This window comes from Leucopleurus acutus (genome assembly GCF_964270905.1).
Source record: "Leucopleurus acutus genome assembly, chromosome: 13".
Lineage (NCBI taxonomy): Eukaryota > Metazoa > Chordata > Mammalia > Artiodactyla > Delphinidae > Leucopleurus > Leucopleurus acutus.
Genome location: NC_139155.1, coordinates 21,322,567 through 21,347,084, shown reverse-complemented (window position 1 = coordinate 21,347,084; position 24,518 = coordinate 21,322,567). Strand labels below are relative to the sequence as shown.

The 24,518-nt window shown below is 37.1% G+C and overlaps 1 protein-coding gene across 1 annotated transcript in view; it reads left to right on the top strand.

Moving 5' to 3' along the window:
* The window catches only part of DCC (DCC netrin 1 receptor), a gene marked incomplete at both ends in the record, with an annotated part of 1,161,813 nt that overhangs the window by 922,104 nt on the left and 215,191 nt on the right, over positions 1-24,518 (top strand). The window contains one exon of the mRNA XM_082853095.1: positions 14,072-14,213. Within this exon, the coding sequence (XP_082709221.1) occupies positions 14,072-14,213 (142 nt within the window). The remainder of the gene's footprint in view (positions 1-14,071; positions 14,214-24,518) is intronic.

Sequence of the window (24,518 nt, the reverse complement as noted above, 5' to 3'; positions counted from 1 at the left end):
GGCTATGTATTTGAGAAGAAGGGATCTGAAAATCCAAGCAAATGCTATTATTTATTGAAAGTAACAGAAGTGAAAAACATAAGGACTGCTATTATTCTATCTAGTGGTGTGGTGTGTCATTTATGAAAACATTGTGTATTTCATTGTTTTTAGTCTGGCAACTCTATTGACACCTGGACATTAATGGTTTGGGTGTAAACTGTAAATAGCAAATTATATTATTGACCTGTCTTCTGGTATTACCTGAAGACTGCAATTGAGAACAGTTCCACTTACTTCATCAGTTCCACTTACTTCAACTGTTCATCAGAACAGTTCCACTTACTTCAGGAATATTTCTCAAACCTTCATTTCCAATAAGAAAGCACCACAGAACACCTGTGATTCTGGAGACAACCAGCTGTTAATGTGAGTTACGTGAATCTGACCTATAATCTCACCTGACATGTGGAACTCAAATATTTTCCCTTATTTCTCCAACACAATTAAAATATTTAGTCTCACTTCATTTTATAAGACATAAATAGCTATGTAAGTACTCTGTAATTACTGTACATTGTAACAGATGACCTCATAAGTACATTGTAATGTCCCATGTAATTACATGGTAAGTCATGTCTTTGAGATGACTGCTCTGAGATTGAAAGCCTGCTGGTTTCAGAGATTAATTACTTAGGGCCTAATTTGACAGTGTGCTTGAAGATATGCCTCTGTTAAATAGCTGCATCTGCATTTTTAAAAAAATGTTTCATACTAAGGTTTTATTCCCTTATTTAATATAGACTCAGCTGTTTATCCCTAAATATTGGACATGTCTAAACTTTGATATGTGTAAAAGCAAAAAAGGCTTGTTCTATACAGGGTGAGACTGATTTGCAATCGTATTTCTTCCATCATACATTAGATGGAGATTGTTTTTGTGACAAGAATTTTAAAGGTTCTGGTTTTATTACTCTAAAAATCATGGCGTTGTAAAAATTATGGTTTTTATTCTTTTATTGAGCAATGTCTAACATTTAAACTAAGTTTCATTATTTCCAGACCAAGTTAGTATATCCTGATCATTTTAGCATGAGTGCATTATTGCAATACCCTGAATTCCTACTGGTGATTCTTGATAAATGCACTTTATCTCATACGTGAAAGAATTTTCATAAGGCTCAAATCAGTACTTAAATTCTTATCTCTTTGCCTCAGGGTGCTTAAATATCTGGTGAAATCAATTATCCTGAGGTTACCTCATTCAACTTACTGTTCAAATAGTATCCTGGTTTCTATATTCTAAAACAAAAAAGGAATGGGAAATAAGTGAGCACTGTATTTTCTGCCTTAAGTTATGTATTGGTCTATTTTCTTGTGCCTTTCAAGGGTATACTTTTGCAGATAACTCCCCTGATGTATTTGTGTTCTGGCTTTCAGAACTCTAGTTCCTGCATCAAGGCTATTTTATTGCTTTTAGTAGCTTTATTGAGTAGACATGAATAGTGTGAGAAAGGATTTAGCGATATGAAAGAGTTAATGAGCCTCCCTAAACATCCAGCTCACTTCCAGGGAATGACTTAGGACTGGAGAATAAAGACTATTGATACTGACAAATTTTGAAATGTATTACTTGTATGATCGCTTTATCATGAACTCTAGGGAACAATCAAATTGCTTTTTTGTAATGGAATTTTGTTGAAATGTGAATACTGCCTAGAAATTACATTCCCAGTTTCTAGGACCTAAGAGAATAGGCCTGGCTACTAGGGTATACATAGCAAATTATCACATGAAAAAAGTGCTATTTTAAATTCAGGAGTTCACAAAAAGAAGACGCTAGATGCACAGCAATTCTACCTCTTTTTTTTTTTCTCTTCTTTTTCTTTAGGCTGGACTCTATCTTACATTTGTGGGTGATTTGTTGGTTGGTTTAGGAGTATTTGGTTAATTTTATGCAGTTGGCCAGGAAAGCCTTGACCTACAGGAACGATTGATTTTTTCTTTATTTTGCTTTCAGAAATTGAGACCATACATAGTTACATACCTGAGAATCAACTCCAACAAGGGTTTGGTAGTCAATGGAGAAAGCACTTTTTCTCTGGGCCACTCCTCAGAATATGGTAAAATCAACATAACGCAATCACCTTTTCACCACTGAATGGTTTTTGAGTGGCAAAGAAAGTTGTTTCCCAGGGAGATGTAATCTAGTTGCTGTGATCAGTTGAAGTGCTTTTGGAGATAACTCAGACTCATTGAGAACCATTCATTCATTTATTTGTTTTTATGTCTTCAATACCTAATCCTGTTTGTCCAAAGTGACATGATGAGTCAATTCTTTAAAAAATCGCTCAGTTTTCAATGCCCTTTTGTGTAATCCAAAACAGGTGTACATTCTACCACTACTATTGCTAGGAATAAGGATAATTATAAACTTAAAAAATTTAAATAAGAGTAAAACTTTGAATTTTGCAGTGTTTTCAAGTTTCTAAGCCCTTTCTCATTGATCACCTCTCAACAACTAGGTGGTAGATGGGGAAGGTCCTCTGATATCAATTGGTGCAGTGAGGTAACAGCTCCTAATGTCACTTAGCAAATTAGTGAAAAGCTGAGGGTGGAACAGGATACTTCCTATCATCCATCTTGTAATATTTCTTGAATATCTTTTATTTGAAGAACACTATTCTCTCTTTCTCTAAACAGCAATTCAAAACTACATGCTAGACAGAACATCAAATAAGATTTTCTAAGCACTAGCTATGAGTTAAGGAGATCCCAGTATAGTTAGTTCCATGTATCTGTGCCTGATATTTGAGCTTTATTTAACATTTGGAGTCAAGTCTTAAAGAGAGGACCAGTGTTTATTGTACAGAATGGGCATGCAAGTTTGGGACCAGTGTTGAACTAGCCACACCTCTCAAAAAAACTCTCCAGGCCACTGTAAGCTATTGTCCACTCTTCTAATAGAACTCTAAGCCTCCTATTTAAATAACTGAAGAAATATTTTTTTAAAAGCTACTTTGCAAGTATGAAAAATACTAGCCTACCAGACTGCTACATTGTCAGTATACATGGGCTACCCTTTGTCTCCTTAGACATCTCCTTAGATGGATTGGGGATCTCACAGTGAAGATTTGGAAACATGTTTGACCTTAATTTACTGGTTCAAGGCCCCTGTTCTAAAATGAAGTAGGTTAAGTAAGTCATAAGCTTCCCCTTTTTTCCTTGGGCTTGTGAAAGTTGAGCTCTCAGAATTTGATGAAAGGAGTAAAGTGGTTGGCATGTCAGTTTCCCAGCGTCAATTTAAATATAGCCCAGTTTACCTTAGCTAAGAAATATAAAAAGGGAACTTATACGAAATGGAGCATTTTCCAGATGACCTTTCTCATAGTTTGTGAATGTGCCCATTATATACCCCTGAAGAAGACAGGTCTGTGGGATGAATGGGTATGGCATTAAGGGCCAGTGTCAGGAGGGTTGTGTCCCTAAACAGGAGTAAGTAAGATGATTAGGGATGTTCCTTCAGGAAGACTGGTCACAGTATCCAGAGAAACAGAAAGGTAGATGACAGTTGTCCCTGATGGGTGGTGTCAGAAATGGCTGATGACGCACTTCAGGTGGTGAATCACAAGGCCAGTGGGTTTGGGCAGTTGAGAGTATGAAAGCAGATAACATGCCTAGATTCAGAGAGGCAAGTAAACATTGTCAGGAAAGTCTGCCAACCTCTGACGGATTCACAAAGGAGACACTCTCCGCTGGAGGACTCAGTCTAGGATGCCTTGGAGGTCTTGGATGAACCAAGGAGATTAACAAGGCAAAGGAACATTCACAAAAAAGCATGGCAACATCCCCACCAGAGAAAGCTGGTTACTAAAACTGGGACCCAAGTCAAAGTGAATTTGCAGTATTTTATTTGAAGTTGAGCAACCTGAGAAATTTGTCCCAGTGTGGCTTAGCATATTACATAATCAGGGACAGGAACTTTCCAAAGTAGTTCAAGTAGAGCTTAATTTCAAGATAGCAGTCCCACTGGCACTAGCTGTGAGGAGTAGAAGCCACCAGGGCAGAGATAAAGGGTAGACTATTTTACAACTAAATAAACCTATTGATGAAAAAGTGTTTGTATTATTTCAGCATCATTATATAAGATCACAACAGGTTAGCTTTCCGTTTTCAATAAAACAAAGCAATGTTCTTGCCTGAATTTAAGACATGTTCATAAAATTTTACTTAAAATCAAGTAGTACTCAATTTGTATATAACCATACTTTTATTATTGCACAGATATTAAACTTAAACTTTATGTGGTACTGGCAGACTTCACTCTGAAAATGTGTCACACAAAGTATTTTCTTACATGGCTTTAGGTCATTTTGGATAACAGTTGCCTACATGAACTCAAGAATGTCAATTATAGTATGCTACCCAAATTTCTAACTTTGCTTATCACAAGAGACGGAGTTTTTATGATAGTAAAGTAAAAACATGTCAGATCTGCAAGAATAGTATATAACTGCAGGAAAAAAAATGTATACACCTTTATAATACCTTGTTGACATTTTATCAAATCCATACTTGGTTAGAGCCATCAAGTATATAGGTTTACAAAAAAAAAGCAAAACTTTTTGTGGAAATTGTTCACACAATTATGTACATAATAGAGCTTAAAATACTGTTTTATTAATTAATTTCTATTCCAGTTTGAGACTCAATTAGACATTTTCAGCATTGATTGAAATATTCACCAAGTATTTGGGTACATATCAAAGGTTAAATATTATTATATAATTTTGATATTACTAAGATATGATTTACTCTAAACAATAAAATTAGAAAAAATGCTTTTCACAATATTATCTAGAATATTATCAGTATGGATAGCCTTTGTTTCTACATCCTCAGTGAATTGTCATTATTGATGGTACCAGCAGGTCCAGTGAACTCTTTTTGAAAGTAGATTATTTTTCAGACAACTTTATCACAGTAAATGCATTATCATCTACCAAGTTGCTTATGCCAGAAACCTAGGAGTCATCCTTGATGACCTTCCTCCTTTACACTTGACAGTCAGTAAATCACCAAGTGCTGTCAAGTCTACCTCCAAAAATAGATATTGCTTCTCTTCACTTTTCTGCCTTCCTTTAGTCTCCACCCTTTTCCAAGGTCTCTACCACCCACACCTAAAGGTTCTATTGGCTACAACAAGAAATTTGACTAATATTTTACAGAGTAAATTTCTCAATAAATATTCATGGAAGAAAAGGAGTTTAAAAAGTGTTGCTAGGTAATTTATCACTCTCAGTGCCCCTTTTGATTTCCAGAAGAAAAATTGTTCCATCAGCAGACAAATAAGTAGTCCACATTCTAAACATTGTTACTGTACATGGTATTTCTTGATTCTCCTTCCTACCCTTGTTTCCTTTTGCCTTTCTTTATTCTCTGCTTCTTTATCTCTAAATCTCTTGCTCTCTTGCCCTCTCTTTTTCTTTTCCTCTTTCCTCCCTTAAAGTATTGATATTTACAATTTACTGCATGATTATTGTGCACCAGCACTCTGATGGAGCTTCTAAGCGTGTTCACACTGACTTTCATAATCTGTACCACGAGCCTTTGAGGTTGGCCCTGTTATTAGTTCATAATGCGTACGAGACAACTTGGGCTCAGAGAGCTTTAGTGGCTCATTCACTGATAAGGAAGGTGACTGACATGGGTGTGAGCAGTGTGACACTGGAGGCATGAGGATCAATTACTTAGCTACGGCTGTATTCTGGGCGATGGTAAATTATGTTCTGAATTAGGGAAGTGGCAGAGGGAATGTAAAGAAGGGGATGCGTGGGGGACACAATGAAAACAGGTTTTTTAGAAGTGCTGATGGGCTCTTTTTATTTATTTATTTATTTATGTATTTTTTTGTGGTACGCGGGCCTCTCACTGCTGCGGCCTCTCCCGCTGCGGAGCACGGGCTCCGGACGCGCAGGCTCAGCGGCCATGGCTCACGGGCCCAGCCGCTCCGCGGCATGTGGGATCCTCCCAGACAGGGGCACGAACCCGCGTCCCCTGCATCTGCAGGCGGACTCTCAGCCACTGCGCCACCAGGGAAGCTCCTGATGGGCTCTTTTTAATAGAATCTGTAGAGCCTCATGAGTACTGAAAGCATATTTCATTCTTCAAGGAAGTTCACGTGAGATTCACCAAGTTCTCATAAATACAGAAGAGAATTAAGGGGCAGAGTCTAAAACTGACTTTCAGTTAAGTGTCAGGATCCTTAGATTTCTGCTGTGTTTCAACCAAGGTGTTCTTATTTGCTGCAAGGATCTTCTTTCAAATGGTGCCCTCCAACTCCCTTCTATGGGAATGCTATCTAGATAAAACCGCTGGGGAAAAAAAGGCTCTCCCAGGGCATTAAATCTATTAAAAAGGTAGATGGTAGACTGCCAGGAGATTCTGAGACCACAGCTTTGCTGAAGGCACTCCAATATAATGCTCAAAAGCTCTGGGTTTGGATTTAATAAAGAACGGAGTTCAAATCCTGGCTTTGTCACGCTTTACTTATAAGACCTTAGGCAGGCTTCTTAATCTCTTATGTAAAACAAAAGTAATGGTACTTTACTCTCAAAAATTATAATGCATTATCAGCTGCTTAGTGATTGTATGGTGTCAAAATATATGTCCTCAATCAATATGACTCCTCTTCTCAAAACTCTAAAAGATATTCATCATCAGCTCAAATCTAGACTGTATCCTGGTGATTAAGGCCTTATTCCAAACTTGTCACTTAGACCTTTCAAAGTCTCAGCAGAAATTCTTGCTTTGTGGCCTTTTTATCATCCTTGGTGTATCACACGCATTTCCAAGAAATAGAGCTCTTGATCCGTCTCTGCTCTTAGCCAGGCCCACCTTGAGGCCAGACTCCTTGTCCAACCTTCATCAGACTGGGCTTCTCAAGAACTGTCAATTTGTCTTATCCATCACTGTATACCCACCCTTGTACAGTGTCCTTCATGAAATAGGCATTTGATGACTGAAATCTTGTATTAACTTTGGCTTACAATGTGTCTTTTTGTTGTTCACCCACTAAGCAGATCCTCAATAAATAATTACTCAATTGGGGGAAAAAAAATTTTAAAAAGACTCTCTACTATGGTAACTAAATGTATTAAGAGGGGCTGGTCTTCCCCTACAATTCACCCTAGAGAGAATAAGGCAAGATGTAAGTGTGTAATGTGATATGTAGAACTGAAAACTGAAGTTTATGAAACGTGGCTTCTGAAAATAAAAGTGAGGGTGGGGTAGTGAGCTTATTAATGTTTTTTTTCGGTTTTCTTAGTTACTATTTATGCACATCTAGAGTGAAGGAAGAATTAAGGAGTGGATTAATGTAGCCCATGAGAAGGATGATACCACATCACCGAATTGGATAGGGTTATCTCAGACAGTTAGGAAATAATGGCCAACGAGATCCTTTCTCAATAAACCTAACTGCTCTCCACATGCTTATTTTTAAACAAACTCATTTTTGTGGTAACCAAAGAGGGGATGGAGGGATTTGGAGAAGTTAAGTTTTGCAGTTCTTGTTTTCTGCCAAATCTGAAAAAAAAATGAAATTAATCCTTGATTCAAGATAAAACACTGCAACACTGGAAAAGGATTACTTTCTCGTTCTCAAGTAATGAAAGGGCCAAAAGTCAAGTCACAGCTACTAGAATTGATTTTTCAAAAGTCAAGGACATGTGTTAAGTAATTTTAATAAAAATCATTACCAGGCTTGCCCATGAAGACTAGGTTGTGACAGCTTTAGGTGGCTTGGTGAGGGGATGGGCAATAGAATCTGAGCCACTGAGCACTGACAATATAAGTTTCATAGAGAAAATAAGATACATTATACCACTGAATAAGAAAAAGTTACTGAACACTTTCATTTAATTTCAAAGTACAATATAATTTGGGACATCCGCCATATCATCTGCAGAAGAACCTGCACAGAACCTATTTGATCTTTGCAATCTGCTTCTGATTGCTTGAAATCAATGAGAAAGCATAAAAGATGCTAATAAATTTAGCTGCTACCCACATATAAAGATGAATAAAAATGATGAAATTACTTCCAAAGATGAATAATAACCATTGAGGGGTTTACCTCCAGGCATGCAGAGCATATACCTGATTCTATTCATTTATTGCTGCCAGGCATTGATATTAAGGTATTGGTCATGTGGGAATAATTGATGCAATCACTGGAAGTCCTCATATATGATAAAGAAAAATTATTATCTGTCAAAAACTAAGTATTCATGTAATCATTAATACATTTAAAGTCTCCAGGCTTATCAAGTGATTTACAATCATTTGGTAGAAATACTAAGCACAATTATTCTCCCATTTTCAATATGTGCATTGAGATTGAGGCCATTTATAAGACATGAGAGGTCACTCAGCAAAGTTACAGCAAAGCACTAACTCATAAGGTTTTGCCTCTTGGTCTAAGACCTTCATTTTTCTTAGAATTTTCTGTTTAAATTTAAATTTGTCTTCAAAAAAACAAGATTGTAGTCCTTAGAAAATGACCCTTTTTGGTTTGTCAAGGGCTACTAGTGGGAAGGCCTATTGGATGTATTAAAAACTAATTACTTGGGCTTCCCTGGTGGCGCAGTGGTTGAGGGTCCGCCTGCTGATGCAGGGGACACGGGTTCGTGCCCCGGTCTGGGAAGATCCCACATGCTGCGGAGCGGCTGGGCCCATGAGCCATGGCCGCTGAGCCTGCGCGTCCGGAGCCTGTGCGTCTGGAGCCTGTGCTCCACAACGGGAGAGGCCACAACAGTGAGAGGCCCGCGTAGCGCAAAAAAAACCCCAACCAATTACTTAAATTCAGTTTAAAGAATATTTTGACAGGAGAATTTAGGTGAACAGAATTTCCAAGTAGTTGCTCTATGATTATTTATTTTCGTATGAAATAATAAAAAGGACATCAGACTCAGTCGTCTGATAATCGCCCTGTGATGATACAAGGTGACTTCTGCCTATTCATTTAACTCTGTGCCTCAGTTACCTCCTTTATAAAATTGTAAAATGGTGAAAATATCAGCCATGACTATCTTGAAGCACTGAAAACTAAAAATAAGATGTGTTGGGGAGTATAAATGTAAGGTAGTCATTCAATTTGGTTTTCTTTACTAGTGTCTAAACACTTAAGAGCAAAGAACACAGCCACGCATGTGCATGTATGTGCACGTGTGGAGGGGGGAGATGAGGTGTATGTATGTGTGCGTGCATGTGGGTGCATGCATATTTAAGGCTGTGCATTCTTTGGGTGCCGAGTACAGTGTATTGTTATTTTATTCATTAGTTTGTCTCTCTTAAATGAGCACATTGATCTAACCATGTGTTTCCTTAGCATGGCCTAAAAATACTGATTTTTTTTTCCATCTGCCTTTTCATTACGTTGTCCTACGTGTCCCATTTACTGTAGCCACTGAGCAATTACTTGACCTTTACTTAAAGAGGCTCCACGCTGTCATGACACTTTGAACTTGCTCTTGATATTTACTCTGTCTTAAATATCTTATTTATCCCCTCCTTGAAGTCCTATTCACACTTGAAGGATGGGCTCCTTGTCAAATCTTTTTTGACCACATGACACAGAATTAATCTCTCCCTCTATTATATTTCCACTGTATCTTCTGGGATTATCTATTCTAGCATTTAGCAGTTTGTTTTCATTATGAGTTTACATCTCTGTTTCCTCAGCCAGAAGGAATGTACTATCATGATTCATTTGAGTGTTTCCATAGTCCCAAAGACAGTGCTTGCAACACAGCAGAGATATAGTTAATATATTTTGAATGAATAATAACTGAATGAATTAGACTCTCAGCCTTTGGAACTCCCATGAGAAACAACATTAAATAGGAAAGAATGCCAGCTTCAAACTGGAATTATCTCAGTTCATGTCCTGCCTCTATCACTTACTGCCACATGGTTTCAAGTTACTTAACCATTCTATGTCCCCATTGACATGATTGTACAAAGGGCATAAAGACAGACTTAAGTCACTGCGTCACTGTGAGGGTAACATCATAGCTCACGTAGATATGTGCGGTGCCTAGACCATTTCCAGGTCTAGAGTAAATGCAAAAAAAAGCGTTAACAAGTATTAATAAGAGTGGTACTTAGCTTCTCACATTTAAAGGGCAATGGGGGTGAAGTAAATGATCCCAGTAGTGCCGTACTCTTTCAAGTATATTCTAACAACTTAAATAATCAGATTAATTTTATTTAGCTAAGTTCCTCTAAAATTATTAAACTATGTTTATTATATAATTATATTTGATCCTTATTATTTGTAGAGTCTATATGTGCAAATTCACCTACCTGCTAAAATTTATTTGTGTCCCGAAATCAATACCCACAGTATCTTTACAGTCATTTGCAGACTTGTGCACATGTGGAACAGTGAAAACTTTGAGTCTCCAGGAGCACATGTTTGCAGCTGAGGCTGAACAAGGAGATGCTCTGTTTTCTTGTTTCAGTTCTCATATTGTAACTAAGTGTCCCTTTTGTGGTCAAATAAATGCCCAAATAAAATACCACATTTTTTGCCCTCCCCCCGCCTTTTTTTTTTGCTTTCTGTTGGCGATTTTGCTGTTTAAAATGGTTCCCAAGTGTAGAGCTCAAGTGTTGTCTCGTGTTCCTAAGTGCAAAAAAACTGTGATGTCCCTTAAGGAGAAATACATATAAATACATATAAATACATAAGGAGAAATACATATAAAGTCCACTCAGACATGCATTATAGTACGGTTGGCCATGAGTTCAATGTTAATGCATCAACAATGATATTAAGTGAGGTGCCTTTAAACAGGAACATGTATGAAACAAGGTGGTGTATTGATGAGTTTACAAAAATGTTGTGACCAAAGTCTCACAAGAACCTAAACCTGTATTTTCACTGGGAACAATATTACAATACTCCCAAATTCAGTGTTTGCAGTGCCTTTACAGAAAATAACTACTGCAAATGATGAGAATTGACTAGAGTTGGCATGTCCTTTGAAATGTTTTAAAATGCTGAGCAAATAACTGTGCCTTTTGATGATTTCTTAAATCCTTTTACAGAAATTTAATCATTTGTAGGGAGCTAGCTAATTTGTAGCAGATCTGGAAGAAAGGTCTCAAAACCCGGTCTCCCTGGAGAACACTGCTCTGCCTCCGCTATACCCACATAATTGAAACAATGTCAAAGTGGCCTTGGGTTGTGGGCTAAGAGCTCAGAAGTCCCTTCCTTGACATTGTGTTCAGCCTCTTTCTGACAGTCATTTATTTCTCAACTGTTCTCAAAAGAACAACTCTGTGTGTTTATTTTTAAAAAATGAATGTAAAATTTCATCAAAGTATTATTATTCATATATATATATATATATATATATTTTTTTTTTTTTTTTTTTTTGTGGTACGCGGGCCTCTCACTGCTGTGGCCTCTCCCGTTGCCGAGCACAGGTTCCGGACGCACAGGCTCAGCGGCCATGGCTCACGGGCCCAGCCGCGCCGCGGCATTCGGGATCCTCCCGGACCGGGGCACGAAGCCGTGTCCCCTGCATCGGCAGGCGGACCCTCAACCACTGCGCCACCAGGGAAGCCCTCATTGCCTATTTTAAAGCCCTCAATCACATTCTGAAGTACTGGGGATTAGGATATCAATATATGAATTTGGGGTTTTGGAGGGCAGGGGGCAAAATTCAGCCCATAGCAATTTGTTTTGACAGTTGTATCCACCCATGTGACAGACATGAACTAAGATGGCAGTTTTATTACCCAAAAAGTCTCTTTGTACCCATATCCAATCAATCCTCCAGTGAAGTTGCCATAGGCAACTACTTTTCTGATTTGTATTACTGTAGATTAGTTTTATCTATTCTTGAATTTCTCATATCAATGGAATTATGCAGTATGTACTTTTTTGAGTCTGGTGTCTTGTCAAATCCAATCTTATATCTTATTGCTATTTTCCTCACTATCTTCCGAGAATTCTGTATTTCTCTTTCTGATTTGGATCTCTGTTGGATTTCAAATCTTTTTCTTCCTTAGTTTGCACTCATTTTCCTTGCGCATACCGTCATTAACCTCCTGATAAAGGGTACACAGATGGATATCTTTGAGGCCACTCATATCTGAAATATCCCTATACTGATACTTATGCAAGTGTATGTTCTTATGCTTGTGTTATAGTTTCCTCATACATCATAATTTATTTGGCTTGACATGGAATTCTAGGTTTAAATGTTTTCAAACATTAAATGTTTTTGAGAAATCTGATGTTATTCTTATTCCCGATTATGTTTTATGTACCCCTTTTCTTCTTTTTTTTTTTTTCTTCATTCTGGAAGCTTTTGGATCGTCCCTCCCCCATGAGGCTCTAGTGTTTCACATAATATGCTTTAATGTGGTTCTTTTTATTTATTATGTTAGATATTCCATCATCCCTTTCAGAATGGGCTCTCAAGTCTTCCAGTTCTGCAAAGTTTTTATTGGGGAGGAGGATTTTTTTGTTTTTTGTTTTGATTTGTTTTGTTTTTTCTAATTTACTGTCTTTTATTTTTCCTGTTCCTTCATTCTCTCATCTTACTATTTGGGTGTCAAAAATTATGGACTAAACCTCTGATTTCTTATCTTTTCTCTCCAATTTCCTTTGATTACCTTTTTTCCCCAATGAATTTTGGAAGGTGTCTATTAATTTATCTTCGCATCTATCTATTGAATATTTAATTTGTGCAACCAAATTATACATGTCATAAGCTTTTTCAAAATCTTTTATTTTTCTTGTATTTTATCCTATTTATGAATGCAGCAGCTTCTCTTTGATTATTAGGGTATGAATGACAGTTCTTTGGATCCTTTATCCTTACACTAATGCTGTTTCCTTCAAGTGCCATTATGCTCTTATGTGTTTTTCTCTCTGTATGTTATGGCGAAGGCTTTGTTTTCAATGTCTGATAGTCTTAAATTACCAGTTTACATAAAAATGCAGTGCTAAAAAGGTGATTATGAAGTGCAAACTCTAGTGCATGAGTGGAGGTTATAAAGTGGTCTCCTCACGGTTGGGGGATTGATCAGGAACCTATCTATCTGTTCTTTTCTCTTATTCTTTTAAATTTTGTCTAGAGAACAATTATCTGATATTCTGGCTGGGAAGCGTACACCTGGTTGCCATTGCTCTGGGTATCAGATGAAGGAAGAAGACTTGAGTGTCTTATGTCATTGACCTAACAACCCTTGCCCTCATCTCTTTTCTCTTCTGTGCCTGGTGTCCCTGAATCTGTGGCTTCTGTTTCAATATCCCTGGAGAATGAAGCTTCCAGCTACTCCAAGATCAGGGAGTGTTAGCAGACTGGTTTTGCAGAATGTGATAGGACTTTCAATCCATCTTCTGTCTCAGAAACATAACTGTCCTGCTTTGTAAGGTATTTAGGAAGTAACAGTTTCTAGTCTTCCCTGAATTTGGTCCTGCCAATCACCTTGTTTTCATTAATATCTCTTAAGGAGGTACTTAGGTTTCATCTCTCTCCTTTGGCTCAGTCACACTTTTCCTCACTTGCACCTTCAAATAATTTGTTAACCTCTCTCGTTCACTAGAGTCCTATTAATCTATTCCTTATAGGTTTATACCATTTAGAATATTTTACTGTCATTTTAGTGACATTTACGAAGGAGAGATGGTAATGCATGTAATCAACCAAATGAATTGTGTAAATTTGTCAAAATCAGACATATAGTTGTAAGAATGGATTTAATTTGGTTCTAAGGGGTAATCCCTAACACTTCTTGCATCTCTGCCTTATTTGAACTTATGTTTGTGTCAATTCTTTTTTATTTTTACATCTTTATTGGAGTATAATTGCTTTACAATGGTGTGTTAGTTTCTGCTTTATAACAAAGTGAATCAGTTATACATATACATATGTTCCCATATCTCTTCCCTCTAGTGTCTCCCTCCCACCCACCCTCCCTATCCCACCCCTCTAGGTGGTCACAATTCTTTGACCCTATCCTGTTGTCCTTCCTTTCTCCAATCTTTTAATTTACGTCTATTATTTTACAGAGTATCAAAGTAAGCTGGCTGCCTCCTCCACCAGGAACACAAAATGGATTTATTACCGGCTATAAAATTCGACACAGAAAGACAACCCGCAGGGGTGAGGTGGAAACACTGGAGCCAAACAACCTCTGGTACCTGTTCACAGGTCAGTGTTCACGTGGTGGGGTCTTGGAAGGTTTTGATGAATTAAATGCCTCAGCATCAAAATATTTTTTGCTGGTAAACAACTTAACCATTTTTTTCCTGTTAAATGGCGTGTACTGGTCTGAACGAGAAAAACCTTTACATTTTTAACTTGATATTCCCTGTAATGCTTTCACTACATATTTTGCTTCTGGATCATCATCTTAATATACATATCATTGAATTTTTATCCATATTAGTTTCTTAGTATTATTGGTTCAGCAACTTCTGTTGTCAAATAATTTTTAACTGTTTAATAACTTTTTTTTGTTTTTTTTTTGTTTTTTTTTTGCGGTACACGGGCCTCTCACTGTTGTGGCCTCTCCCGTTGCGGAGCCCAGGCTCCGGACGCGCAGGCTCAGCGGCCGTGGCTCACGGGCCCAGCCGCTCCGCGGCATGTGGGATCCTCCCGGACCGGGGCACGAACCCATGTCCCCTGCATCGGCAGGCGGACTCTCAACCACTGTGCCACTAGGGAAGCCCTGTTTAATAACATTTAAAAGTCGTGTAATCAAATGGTTCCAAGTTTAAGTCATTTTGAGCCCTGTTCCCTCAAACTCCAGGAGTGAGAATGAAGTTAGAAAATGGAGAGAGGGGTAGTTTGGGTAATAAAGAGAACAGTTCTACTTTCCATAAATAAAAAAGTAAATTCGCTTACAAAGCAATGTTGGTGGAACTCACAGTGGGTCAAAATTCTCTCTGAAAACTGGACCCAGTTTCCATGTAATATTTGGATATTTTTTTTTATTTTATAAGATTAATAATCATATATTTCCTTTAACTATTGGAACCATTAATACATGTCAGTCCAGTTCCTGGAAAACAGAGACTGAGTCAGGCTTTCAAGTTAATGCATTTGGGGTGCAAGCCCTGGAAAGCAAGAGTGAGGGAACAAGGAAAATGAGCCAGGGAGGAAAATAAATCAAATAATGATGACATGTTATTGAGCTGGCCCCAAGTTTAGAACAAACCCAGAGCTTGCTTGGCCTTGGTAGGGTATCACTAGAGAAGCTAATTTAACTGCTGTGGCCCACAGAGGATGGCTGGATAGGAAGCGTGAGCAGTTCCTCTCTTGTCTATCATTGGTCAAAGTAAGCCCACCAATAGGTTGTTAACTGTTTTGTACCTCCTGCCGGCCCCCTGGGAAGCCAGCACTTCTGGTAAATGTACAAACATGGAATTCTCTCCTTTTCCTCAGCACTTTATGTGGTGATGGCTTGGTCTAGGGTAGAAGCAGCACTTGGGGCTGTATAGTACCAAAGAGAGCATGAACTAAGGGTTTGGAAAGCAAAGCATATAGCGGTGGCTCCTGGCAAAAACTGGCGGGTCGAGTTGAGCATATGGGTCACGGCACATAAACTGGCTGCATGACAACATGCAAATTAAAAATCATAACTTACAGAAAATGGATAACTATCATCGCAGATGAGAATAAAGGAAAGCAACTCCTTATTTATTCCTTTCTCTGTATGAGGCACTCAGTAAATCTCCATCTGAAATCATAAAACACACACAATTTAAGCCACTTGCTCAGCCTACAATAGGAGACTTGATAGAAAGCTGGTTTTTCCTTTTAGGTTTTGCCTCTTACGCCTATAAAATGTTCATGTGATTGTGAGAGTGCTTCCAAAATAGATTACCAAAAAATTACATTACTTGTTTTATATCTGGACAGAATCTCCTAGGAAGGTATTATTAAGCCTAAGCGGAACTTATGGCACTCTACCATTCCATTTAAAAAGCTTAAGGAAAGCCAAGATCCTGTCTTTTTCCTGGATAAAATGATGGGAAGAAGGTAAAAATATTGAAGTGAGGCATGTTTCCTCACTGGAATATTTGGTACAACATGTACATAGTTTACTTTAAAATAAATCACCAAAATTGAAAATTCTTGCTTTAAAAATTTTAGTATAATTCCTAAGAGTTAATATTTGAATAGAAGAAGAGGCTCTAAGAATAATTTAATCCAAACCTTGTATTTTAATAGATATTGGCATTTGAAGCCCTGAAACTTTTTTTAATCATTGCTTTTCCTTCTCAAATGAAGAATATTAAAAATATAAAATAAACTTCTTTTTTATAAAATAATTAAAATATGAGCATTCCAATAGAAAAACTAAGGACTGGATATTCGATTTACAGAACTATAAATAGCCAGCAAGTGTAATAAAATGTTCAATCGCATTAGCAGAGAAATGCAAATTAAAACAAAATTGAGTTAGCATTTTCCTTTGATTAAAGTAATAAAGATAAAAATGAATGATGATACACTGTTTTGGAAAGTGTACAAAAGAAACATGAACTCTCATATACTACTTGTGGGACAGAAAGCTTCTAGAATCTTTCTGGAAAGCAATGTGGAGATTTCTGTTATATACAGATGTATGTGTGTGTATGTGTGTGTATTCATAAATGTATGAGTCAGGTTTCCAACTTCTAGGAGTTTGTTCCAATTCGGCAGACATATTTTTTTGCAAAGTTTTGAACTAAAAACATGTTCATTGCACCGTTACTTTAATAGCAAATAACAAGAAAAAAAAAGACCCTAAGTATCTAACTGTAGGCAGTTAACTAGAAAATTCAGACACAATCATATCAAGGAATACTGTATATCTATTGAGAATACTGTAATGTAAACATGTTAAATTACATGTTAAATATTTAAAGCATGTTAAGTGAATAACTCAGTTTTAAATCAGTATTAAGCATGAGTCCATATTTATAAACCAAAAAATCCGTAAGAAAATATTTAGAATATGTTCTAAATATCAAAATATTAATAGTGATTATTGCTTACTTTTGTAACAATAAAATATGCATTTTAACTGCATATGTACAGTGAAAAACAAATAAAATGTCAAGACTCTGATGTTATAACTTTTGATTACCAAAATTGAAGATTTCCTACCACTGACTTTAACTGTATGCCCATTGAACAACTAAGAAGGGACTGGTCAAGAAAATAAATGAAGAATGACCTTACTGATATGAATTGTTTAATATTTATGGGTTTTTTGCCAAATGGAATTTAACACATTCAGCTTAATATAATCAAGCCAAAATTTTGACTCTCTAAATATACAAATTTTAGGATTTTCTTTCGACGAAAAGCAAAATTGTTTAAAAAGATAACTATATAGAGCAAGTTTTAGCCTTTTTACTATCAAAGATGCTATATTAGTCCTAGGGGGTCGTAACAAATTACCACAAATGTGGTGGCTTAAAAGAACAGATTTTTTTTTCAGTTCAGGAGAAACCAGAAATCTGAAATTAAGGTGTCTGCAGGATTGGTTTCTTCTGGAGACTCTGAGAGAAAATGTCCTATGTTTGTCTTCTAACCTCTGATGGTTGCTGGCAGTCCTTGACATTCCTTAGCTTATAGATGCATCTGTTAGATCTCTGCCTCCATCTCTGCATCACTTCCTCTGTGTGTCTCTACGTCTCTCTTCTTATAAAGACACCATTCGTTGGGTATAGACTGTAGTAATCCAGGATGATTCCATCTCAAGGTCCTAAAGTAATTATATCAGTTAAGACCATATTTCCAGGAAAGGCTATATTTGGATGTTCCAAGTGTACTGTATTCTACTCACTAGACACCTTTCATTACTTTTCCTCTCAAGGACAATCATTTTGAATTATACCCTCTAATGAAACTTTAGTTATCCAAAAATAAACAATTCAGCCCTATATCTTTATTCCTCTAAAATATATGTGGCAATTAACCCTTCTAATCAGCATAGGATAACCCATCTTCACTCTGGTTTAATATCATTCCAGTCAAAAGCAAAGAAATAGGATGAATTAATTAGCTTGTTATTGAAATGATGCACAAATGCCCCTTCCCATCTTTATAGATTTGTAGGAATCTGGACTCCAAACTTGAAACCTTTATTCAGAATGTTCCTTCTTCATTTCAATTGTTATAAAATGAATTTGAGAGTGCAAACATAATCTGAGAGCAGTTATACTTGTAACTGTACTTGATATGTATTGCAAAAAAGTCGCACAGCCTCATTTTTAATTTGAAATAGAGAATTACAAAAACCCAGAGGATAGCCTCATACTCTTAAAACATTAAAAACAAGCTTTGCAAAGCCTCTGCCTTCCTCTCCCCAGTTCTGTGTCCTGGCTTTAGTAATGCACGTTGCATTCCTAGATGTAGTGGGAATGTCTTTCAGGCTACAAAGCATTGACGAATCAGGAAGTACTACACACTGGTTGATTGGCTGTGGTTTTGACTTATATTTAGTCAGGATATATTTAGTAACTTACCCACTTTGTAGTAAGCGGAAGTAATTGATTTTCTATATGAATCTTCAGCACTTTAAAATGTACAGGATTTGCCCCCATGTTTTCAATACCTGTAAAGTACATGGATATGTTGATTTGACTGTTAGAGAATTGAAAATGCCAGAATGCTTCCTTTGGATGGTATAAATATTCAGATGTAGAGACTCAAATATTGTTTTTTACAGTCTTCTATTTGTTAGGCAGTTGTTTTCTGTTGTGTGTGTTATTTTTACTAGGATATTGAGACATCTGCAATAACAAAGTAATTCAGAGTTATAACAAGGAGTTTAAATCACTGCTATCAATTTTATTGTGGGAACCCAAGTCAACTAAATTTTAAAGTGCTGTTTTTAATTTTTGAGTGCTCTTCAGAGAAGGTTGTTTGGAACTGAATTGAAGAGTTTTCTCATGCTTCACGACCAATATAAAAATAAATATAGTGGTAAACATGCATTGGTGTTTTATGGACTGAAAAATTGGAATAATGGCACAGCAATTTTATAACAAGGTTAGCATTAGGGGAATAAAGGGAAGTTATATTGTTTGAATAATACATCATCTGTTGACCATAAGTTTTAAGAAACTAGAAAAGAACTGAAGAATTACAGAGTTTGGAGGCACTTATTATTGGGGATAGAAACAGGCAGAAGACAATCTGCTTTTAACAATAGAATTTTTTTACAGCTAAGAAAAGCATTGCTACCTATACCTTACTTCTTTTAGAATAAAGTTGTACTGAGAAGCAGCTAGGCACACACACACATGCGCGCACGCACACACACACACACACACACACACACACACGCACACATTGAGATTGAACTATAAGTCCCTGACAAACAGAACAGGAAACACACAATTCATCGCATCCAAAGCCCTTTTTTTTTATAGAAGAGGTACTGAAGTCAGAAGAATGACATTTCTAGGATGTACCGTTAGTTAATGGTATAGATTCCAACTAGATCACAGACGTTCTGATTCCTAGTTATGTGCTCCTTGTACTATACAGTGTTGTCATCTTTAGCTCACTTTATTGTGAATGACTCTGGCCGTTGTGTCAATCTGTAAAAAAGCATTGATATAAACAATTTTAACATTTATAACAATAATAACAGCAATAGCAACTTTAACAACAGCTCTGTGCTGGAAACAGTATGGAGGTTCCTCAAAAAGTTAAAAATAGAACTGCCAATGAACCACCAATCCCACTTCTGGGTACATATCCAAAAGAATTGAAATCAAGATCTCAAAGAGATAGCTGCATTCCCACATTCATTGCAACGTTGTTCGCAATAGCCAAGGTAGAGAAACAACCCAAATTTCCATCGACAGACAAATGGATGAAGAAACTGTGGTATATACATACAACGGAATATTATTCAGCTTTAAAATAGAAAACAAAACCTTGCCATTTGCTGCAACATGGGTGGACTGGGAGATATTATGCTAAGTGAAATGTCAGTCCCAGAAGGGCAGATACATGATTCCGCATATATGAGGTATCTAAAATAGTCAAACTTTTGGAAACCGAGAATAGAATGGTGGTTGCCAGGGGAGAGGGAGAGGGGGAAATGGGCAGTTGTTCAACGGGTATAAAATGACAGTTATACAAGATGAATAAGTTCTAGAGATCTGCTGTACAACAAGTACCTATAATTAACAGCACTGTATCGTGCGCCTAAAAACCTGTTTAGAAGTCATCTCATGCCAAGAATTCTTAACATTAAAAAAAAATAATAAAAGCAAGAGGACAAAAGAGTCTTTTGAAGGTAATAGATAGGTTTATTACCTTGATTGTGGTGATGGTATCATAATGTATACATATGTCCAAACTCATTAAAATATATACATTAAAAATGTGCAATTTGGGGCATATTAAGTATACCTTGATATAGCTGAAAAAATATCCATAAGAAAATAGAACTGTTTCTATTTTAAAATTTAATCTTTATAATAATTTTTTATTCATATACACATTTTATTGTTGAGAAATCTTAGGCAAAGAAAGAGGGCTAGTAAGTTTTTCAAGGTCATGCAGCTAATACGTGGTGCAGCAAAAACTTAAGTCTAATTCTGCCTGAATTGAAAACCTATACTCTTAACTCTTAAACTATAGGTAATATGATGTTGACCATAAGCAATGACTATGTGGTTGTGTGAGTATGTAAAGGGATAGTGAAATAATGCAGGGATGGAAAGAGATATCTATTGAATAATAAAAATTGAGGATTAACTTTGTAACTAGAGGAACTGAGTAACTTTAGAAGAGATTAAGTCAAAACTTTCCTACCAATTTATTTTTGAAATACTGTTTAATATTTCCATTAGCCCAACTCAGGAAACACATCTCAGATAACAGCTTTGAGAAATATGTACACAAAACAGCTTTTGATTACATGCTGGTTTCCTTCTATCCCATCTCCAATGAATGAATGAATGAATGAATGCATGCATGCATCCATCCATCCATCAATGGAATGTTTCAAGTGAGAAAATAATCTGCAAATGTTAGTTATCTTTATGTCTATTAAATGCCTAATTTAATAAATTATTTTTGAAAGCAGTTTGTCATTTGATTCTCAAAAGAATACTCTAAGGTAGAAGTGCAGGTATTATTACCTAATAACTGTATATGAGAAACTGAGATTAAAAGAGCTCTCAGAACATCTAAAACTTGTCTGGCCAGCTACCCCTCACAGCAAAAAAGCAGGAACATTTGAAAGCTAGAATTCAGGGTAATGTACTGACTGACTCTGAAAAGCCAAAATTTCTGGTTTTGCTTATCACTGCATCCTCCACTTATCTAGACTAGAAGAGGGTCACAGGTTTAATTCTGTTGCTAAAAGTCTGGTACAGAAAGCACTGAATTTAGAATCAGAAGGCTTGGGGAAAGATATCTTGAAAGTGGAATTTAATTTTTTTTTAATCCCACTGTGTAAAACTCAGATTTGTCTGTAGGTAATACTATAGTAAAGCAGATTCAATGCAATCTAAGGAAGAACTTTTATTAACAAGCAAAACTGTTGGAGTGGATTCCATCCCTTGGTGAATTTCTTATTCCAAAAGTATCCCTGCTTTATTTACAGGACCACTTAGTTGGATGTACAGTGTTAGATGGGCCGTTTGACTAGACATTATGATCTCTTTTAATATTGGGATGTTATATATATCTTTAAATATTTTCTTATACTTAATCTAGAAGTTCTGGGTGTTATTAGTGAGATTCCACAGCAACACTCTAGAATAAATTCCAAAAGTTTTAAAATTTAAGCTAAAATATAATATTTCAAAAGTTAACAGGATTTTCAGGTTGACCTAGGTACTACTCTATATAGAGTATTAAAGTTTCACTACTGATATCATAGAGAGAAAGATATGAAAAGCTACGCTACTGTATATGGTTAGAAGGGATATTCTGATAACTAGCTTGGGGGGGTGCCAGGTGAGGCCTCATAGGGGAAACACGTAGTGGTTGGTCTTTTAACTGCCTTCTAATTGTTACTTCAAGTTATTATTCAAGATATTAGTAGGCTTTTGTTTTACTCAAAACTGAATTAATGATACTGACAGAGCCTAAACTCAACATATGTAAATTGAAATTTGGCAAAATTATAAGAAGAAATTTGCATATCTACTTTATAGTGAGATATTTTAATTAACTTATGTTAAAAATTGATAGATTCTGCATGAGAAACACCACTCGATTTAAAGTCAAATGAATGGAACAGACTATACGGCATTCAGAAAGATTTCCGTTTATAGTCAAAATATTGCATGTAAGAGAATGGTATGTCAGTCAAGGTTTGACCAGAGAGACAGAATCAGTGGAGATATATACTAAGAGATTTATTGCAAGCAGTTGACTTAATTGACTATGATGGCTGGCTGGGCAATTCCGAAATCCACAGGGCAGGCCATCAGGAAAGATAGCTGCAGGTGAAATTTCTTCTTCAGGGAAGCCTCAGTCTGCACTTCAGTCCCTTCACCTGACTGAATCCGGCCCACCCAGATTATCTAGGATAATATCCCTTATGTAAAAGCAACTGAATATGGACTTTAGTCGTATCTACAAAATACCTTCCCAGCAACACTGAGTGTTTGATTGAATAACTGGGGACTTTACCTTAGCTAAGTTGACACATAAAACTGACCATCACATCACTGATTTGAAATACAAAGTATTTCAAATCAGTCACTGGAGGTGGTACTGAATAATTGTCCATCCATTTCAAAGAAAAATGAAGTTAAATTTCCCCTTACTGTAAAAGAGTATATTCTTGATGGACTTAAACTATTTGAGGTGAGACCACTATGAAAGTCATGAGCTGTAATGATTGCAATAATTTGGTAAACATTTCTTCCTAGAGTTCTCTCCCTGTGAGATTTTGTTTTTTGGTTTTCTTTAAAGATTTAATTTTATTTATTTTTGGCTGTGTTGGGTCTTCATTGCTGCACGCGGGCTTTCTCTAGCTGTGGCGAGCGGGGGCTGCTCTTTGTTGCGTTGTGCAGGCTTCTTCTTGAGGTGGCTTCTCTTGTTGCAGAGCACAGGTTCTAGGCAGACAGGCTTCAGTAGTTGTGGCCCATGGGCCCAGTAGTTGTCTCTCACGCGCTCTAGAGCGCAGGCTCAGTAGTTGTGGCGCACAGGCTTAGCTGCTCCGTGGCATGTGGGATCTTCCCGGACCAGGGCTCAAACCTGTGTCTGCTGTATTGGCAGGCGGATTCTTAACCACTGCGCCACCAGGGAAGTCCCTCCCTGTGAGTTTTTAATTTCCCGGAAGAGCCTCTGTAATCCCTCTGCCTCAGGAATCAACAACAGCACCTATGAAGGGTGAAAAATGTTAACAAGTATCAGATCAATGCCATGTTAACTAAGGGACAAGTCAAAGTGAGCACAAGCCTACTTAAGGCACCACAAAGGCTTTATGTTCAAAAGCATCCGTTCACCACCTTGCTGATGGTGTTGGATATTGTATTGTAGTCTAATATTTCCTTTGTGCTAAGACTTGCTTTAGTGGATCTTTCAACAGTTGTTTTGTGTTTGTGCCTTCCCTGTGTCAGGCACTGTAGTGGCTCTATGGATATACCATTAAAACACTGATGATAACAAGACAACAGCAGCAAAACTATTCTCAGTCCATGCCTTCCAGTCTATTTTAGAAAATTAGAAGCCTCTTAAGAGGACAGCATTTTGTGTGGGTGAGTTTATCAAACTGTCTCCTCTAACAGTACTAGTGTTTCGCCAAAAGCCTACTTTCGGTTTTAAGGTTCATTGGATTCCCTGGCAAAATAACCACTCATCTCACACAAATAAACAGCTTCCATCAATCTTTAATAGAAGGTGATTTAATTTAATTTCAATATACAATCATTAGAAGGGATTATATCAATTTCAATCTACAATTATTGGAAGGAAAGGAATAAGAATATTAACAGAGTATATAATAGAGCATACCTCACCGAATTGGGCCGACACCTACTTCCAGATCCAAGCAGCAGCAGCTGGGAAGTCCTGAGTAACAGCAATCTGGAGCCCCAATTGGGGAAGGGTCCCAGGCAGTGCGGCCACCGCATGGGTGAGACTTCAAGTTGCAGTTCTGGGGGTTCCCGCTTATAATCCCAGGCCGCAAACTCATATCATCAGTTTGCGTGAAGAAATGCAGCTCTGGATTCACTTTAACAGTGCTGTTGTTTTCACCGTGGTGGGGTCACAGGATTTTTCAGACCCCGGGGGACTGGCCAGGTCCCCAGGGCTCAAGAAATTCCAAGACCCATTCCCTCTCTTATCGTAAACACCGTTTGATTTGCTAGCAGCAATTGTTAGGTAGGTAAGCAGGCGCGCAGTCCAGGTAGGGTCACAGGTTGGTCAGAGGCCAACTTCTGTCTCTGAAGCCTGAACAAGACTATTTTACTAGCTTCCCCAACAACTGGTTATTGAAGACAACTGCCCTTCGACATTAACAAGTCCATTCTAACC